This window comes from Phodopus roborovskii, unplaced genomic scaffold (genome assembly GCF_943737965.1).
Source record: "Phodopus roborovskii unplaced genomic scaffold, PHOROB, whole genome shotgun sequence".
Lineage (NCBI taxonomy): Eukaryota > Metazoa > Chordata > Mammalia > Rodentia > Cricetidae > Phodopus > Phodopus roborovskii.
Window position 1 is genome coordinate 30,708,637 of NW_026125295.1, and position 5,785 is coordinate 30,714,421.

Sequence of the window (5,785 nt, forward strand, 5' to 3'; positions counted from 1 at the left end):
TGATGAATAATTAAAGAAGAGCAGGGAGTCCTTATAGTTAGAAACAAGAGCACTGCCAGGAGAGGGGAAAGTGGGTATATTTAAGAAAGGGTAGGCAGGCTGTGAGCAGAGCTGCATTTCAGTGGATGATTCTGGAAGGTGAGTTAGGGTCAGGGGAAGAAAGGTTTCCACGATGAAACAAAGAAAAGTGTTTTCCCTAAATATCCCCTTTTATTTAGTTAATGCTTGCAAATTCTGCTTTGGATCTGCAGAGCTTGGAGACTAAAACATTTATTGAATATTGAACAATGCAAGACTTTAACACAGAAACCATAGGTAGCATACCATCAAGGAGATCATTATAATTATGGGAGGGAGAGAGAGGAAGCCACATACACGCGGAGAAAACGAAGATCAATAGGATATTAAAAGAGAAAGGAGACGAGGAAGGAGACAGAAATATAGACATGCCAATATGTCATTTGCGCAACATTCTCAGGTGACAGCAATTTTGCAGAAACTCTCACAGAAACATATAAGCACAATTGTAACAGGTTAGACTCAGAGTCTTCAGTGTGATGTGTCTGAAGTAGTGGGAAATATGCTGAAGCCAGAAGACAGACCAGGCTGTTGCTGCTGTTACTTTTAAAGGAAGAGCTGGGATGGATGAATGAAACTTCTTCATCTCTTAATGTGCTATGGTGTGGCAGTGATGGTGTGTACGTGTGTGCATGCCTGCATGAGTGTGGAGAGGCCATAGGTCAACCTTGGGTGTTACTCCTAAGGAGCCATACACATTTTATTTTTTGAGACAAGATTTCTCACTAGGACTTGAGGTTCAGCAATTAGGCTAGGTTGTATGGCCGCCCATCCCTTGAGATCTGTCTGCTGTTACCTCCCTATCTCTAGGATTACAATGGCACTATCCATGCCCATCTTTTTAAATGGGTTCTGGGCTATCTGAGATATCTATCAGGCCCTGGTGTTTTCCAATTCTGTAGAAAACAGAAACCAAGAAGCCATTGCCTTGAGTAATACAGAAAGATAAAGAACACTCTAGATCAGATTAGGAGAAAATAACAGGCTGTCAGTTCAGTGAGAGCTGGATACCTAAGGTGTCCATGTGGAGAGATCATTCTTGCAGACATGAGTCAGTGTAATTGGTACCCATAGTCTAGCCAGGTAATCTATGCTAGCCTTCCCATCACTCCTTATTTGTAAAATGTATCTCAAGCACACAGTGTGGATATTTTGAGTCCATGGACTAGAGAACTCACATGAGGAGAACAAGACAGAAAAATAGAGTGTGACAAAATGGAGGAAACTGGTTTTTACTGTTTTAAACAACATGTGTGAACAAAAATACAACACTGCTCTCTATTCCATGCCATATATTAGTTCAACAAGAAGGAAGGATATAACATGGCATGGTGGGAGCTATTGTGAATTAGGCAAATGGGAAAGTGGGACTAGACCCTGGAAAAGAATGGTTATATTGACTTTATTTTTATATATTTTCTACTGCTTTATCTTCACAATCATAGTGATACATATTCATTTTAGGAACACAACAAAAAGAAAAAGTGAATACCTCCCTAGGCCTACGATCTAGTTTAAGGATCAGCATGTTGGTGTATTTTCTACTAGCTGTTTTGAAGCACGTCAATAACAATGCTTTTAATGATTATTTGTAAAGTGTCCAACTCATTATGTCTGAATCACTGCTAAGTGCTGGAGATCCAACAGTGGAAAAAAACCAGTTATGAATGTTTATTTCCTAAAGGAACCGAGATTTCTATATTTGTGTTAACTGAGCAGTCAACACAGCCATATCTTGTAATTTAAAAATAGTTACTGTGTGCTCTGCATTATGCTAATTGCTTTTCATAGGGCCAGGTGGTTTTAGTGTGTGTGTATTCTACACATGTTTTTAGACGTATTTGTTTTATTTTATGTGTATGTTTTGCCTTAATGCACATATATGTACCAGATGTATGCCTGGTGCCCATGGAGGTCGGAAGGTGTTGGATCTCCTGGAACTGGAGATATACATTAATATGAGCTACCATGTGAGTTCTGGTACTCAAACACAGGCCTTCTTCAAAAGTAACAAATGCTCTTAACCACTGAACCAACTCTTCAGTCCTTAGCCAAATGTTTTATATATGCACTATCTGAGGAAATGTTAGAATAACCCTAGGATGTAGGTCACTAGTACTTTCACCCTCATCATAGATGAATAAACTCACTCATAGGCATTAGGTAGCTTAGTTCAGTTAACACAGCTTGGGATCAGACTAGAACTGTACCTAGACTTTGAAATAATTATGCTGCCTGTAGTAGCAATAGAATGCACAATACATAATGCTTTCCCTTCTGGTTCCTTTTCTAGGTCTAGGTCTGAGCCCCTGTGGCTCAGAGGCCCAAAGTTGTAGCCACCATGATGGATGATGACACTGAGTTGAGGACTGATGGAAACTCCCTCTTAAAAGCGGTATGGTTAGGGAGGCTCCGACTGACCAGACTCCTCTTAGAAGGAGGAGCTTATATCAATGAGAGCAACGACAAAGGCGAAACAGCTCTTATGGTGGCATGCATTACCAAACATGTAGACCAGCAAAGCATTAGCAAGTCTAAGATGGTAAAGTATCTGTTGGACAATAGAGCAGACCCCAATATCCAGGATAAGTCTGGCAAGACTGCGCTCATCCATGCTTGCATCAGAAAAGCTGGGGGAGAAGTGGTGTCCTTGTTGCTGGAGAATGGAGCAGACCCCAGTCTTGAGGATCGCACTGGGGCTTCAGCTCTAGTTTATGCAATAAATGCGGATGACAAGGATGCACTGAAGCATCTCCTTGATGCCTGCAAAGCCAAAGGTAAGGAAGTGATCATTATAACAACAGACAAATCATCTTCAGGCACAAAAACCACCAAGCAGTATCTCAATGTCCCTCCATCACCCAAAGTGGAAGAGAGACAGTCACCACCACTGTGTGCATCTCCTTCTGACATCGAACTGAAGGCTCCTGGTCTGGGTTCTCCATCCAGTGAGAAGGATGGTGATTTCTTCATCCTCCAAACAGGACACCAAAATGGCTGTAGTACTTCTAAGGTCCTTAATGAGCCTGGATCACCCACTAGGAAAGTGTCTAACCTTAAAAGGGCCCGTTTGCCCCAACTGAAGAGGCTCCAGTCTGAACCCTGGGGCTTGATTGCTCCCTCTGTGCTGGCAGCCTCCACACGCCAGGAGGAATCCCCAGGAGGCACAAGCACAGAGAAGGAAGTCATCAGGAGCATCAGTGACATGTCTTTCCCTAAAAGGAATCCCCTCTCCAGAACCAACAGCATTGACAGCAAAGACTCCACACTCTTTCCCACAGTCCAAGAACAAGTTCTGAAGGTTTCAACTTCAGCAACTGCTACCTGGAAAGCATCTTATGAGAAAGGCCAGGCTCTCCACCCACGCCTGGCCAGGAGAGGAACACTTCCTGTTGATCAGGAGAAGGCTGGGATGTGTCCACCAGGACCATCAGCTTTGAAAGATCCAGCATCCCTCAAGCTGTTGGAGAATGATCTCTATGACCTAGATGTACAGCCAGGGGCTGACCCACCCAACTCTATGTCCCTTGAGTCTGGCAAAGGACCTTTAGATAGAAAGAAGCCCAACAGTTCCCATTTGTCCCTTTTCCATGGCTCTCGGGAGTGTCTGGATGCTGTCCCCAGCACATCTCCCAGTTCAGTGCGCCGCAGACCTCCTCATCTTCTAGAAAGAAGAGGCTCAGGAACTCTCTTACTGGACCGCATTGCTCACGCGAGGCCTGGCTTTCTTCCCCCTTTAAATGTGAATTCAAACCCACCTATCCCAGATATCAGAGCCAGTAGCAAACCCACTTCCCCACTTGCTGGTGGCTTAAAATCTATGGTTCCCATTGCTCCAAGTTCACCAAAGAGAGTTGACTTGAGAAGTAAAAAGAAACTCCTCCGAAGGCATTCTATGCAGATTGAACAGATGAAGCAACTGTCTGACTTTGAAGAAATCATGAAAATGTGACCTAGAACCCCTTAGAAACAGTTCCCCCACTCCTAAACTATAGAATAAAGAAGAAACCAAATCTAGAACAACACAGCCACACAGCCCCTCTTCATCCCAATCATGGTGTGTGGCAACTTCAGAAAGCATGAGGACAGGCATAGCTTTACTTCTGAGAAAAACTCAAGGGTTATTTTAGAGTACTACTTCTGAGATAAACTTTGGGTGTTGCTGCTGCTGCTGTTGCTGTTTCACGCACCAAAAAGAGCTCAGGATAATTGGGTTGTAGAGATGAAGGTACAGGAATAAAAAAAAAAGTCTCCAAAGGAAACTCACCTTTGTAGTTAGAAGGTAACTACACAAGTGTAATGTTTGGTATTTTTTTGGGGGGGGGCCAGGAAAACAGAGAATATGAATTTAAAACATGATACTGTATTAGGAATACATTATTTGTAGTCTCTAAAGTGCCTGAAAAGAAAACAAAGCTTTCATATTTTTCTGGATGTGGAAAAGCTCAAAAACACCCCCTAACTACTGTATCTGAATACCCGAGTTCTACATGGTGAAGGAGAAACAGTGTCCCCCTCGTGCAAGAGGCTTTGACACGTGGGTCTCATCTCTTGCTGTGCTGTGACCATTGTTAAAAATGATAGGGGGCACTCAGATCCCCTACTAGTGTATTTTATTCACATACTAATTTGGATGTGCTGCAAACCTCCAAATATCACAACTATACAGCTCTGCACTGATACGCTACAGTAACTAGTCATTCAGAGACGAGCTTTCCTCCATAAATGAAACCAGAGACACCACACAGGCTCCATGTTGAAATGGTGTGGAGCACCTCCTTAAAAAAACATAATTAGCTAAGTTGGATACAAAGGTGATGCAATTGACCCAACAGACCTTTACATATGCCTCCTGATCATCTTCTAGACAGTTGGGGAGATTTATGGAGAGCATAATGATAAATGACCATAGAATATGTACAGATTAAATGGCACAGTGGGTGGTCTTCCAGCTGGAAGCAGCCGGAATCAGTTCATTTTTCAAAGCGTGAACATTTAATGGGGTGATAAACCATCATTTCCTCTTCAATGATCTGAGTAATCTGAGGGCAATCTGGCTTCTTCTTTACCTGCATTATCTAGATGATGGGGGATTTATATAAATCACTCCCAATGTCTGAGAAAACCCACAGAGGGGGAGATGTAGCACATTTGGCATAAGGTAGCTACATTGTAAGTGAGGAGATAGAGCCCTCCTTTTCCCCCATTTATTTTTCCTTTTAGTAGGCTGAGGTGCATTTGTTCAGTAGTTAAGAAACACAAGGGTCTTCGTGGATGGCACCATACAGAAGAAGAACCAAGACTCTGGTTATGACAGATTAGGGTCTTCAACTGTTTGATTTTAGGAAAGCAGTGATGCTAGTTGTAGTCTCCCTTCCATCAGCTGTGCAATGGGATTCACAATGTCTATAAAGCTGTGCTAAGGATGAAATCATGCAGCAGATAGAAGAACCAGATATTGTGGGGGGCATGGGTTCTGATCATTAGATAACCAGGTAGCTACTCTTTAGCTATTCCTTGAGCTCCTGGAAGCCTCAGAAATATCAGGCAGTAAATAATGCCCTGTACAAAACAAAGTTGAGTCTAGCTAAAGGATTCATGTGTCTCTATGAGACCCTTAGTGACTCTATAAATACCAATTCCTAAAAACGTATTTGTCACATAAAACAATTGTCATAAAAGCTCTATATCTCACACCATTTCTATA

General features: G+C 42.5%; 1 protein-coding gene across 1 annotated transcript; it reads left to right on the top strand.

Annotated features, from left to right (window-relative positions):
• The first annotated feature begins 2,389 nt into the window (after positions 1 to 2,389).
• On the top strand, positions 2,390 to 4,169 carry Ankrd34c (ankyrin repeat domain 34C). Its single transcript, XM_051207499.1, has one exon. The coding sequence runs from the start codon at positions 2,420 to 2,422 to the stop codon at positions 4,028 to 4,030; it is 1,611 nt and encodes a 536-aa protein (XP_051063456.1). The 5' UTR covers positions 2,390 to 2,419; the 3' UTR covers positions 4,031 to 4,169.
• The last annotated feature ends 1,616 nt before the right edge of the window (positions 4,170 to 5,785 follow it).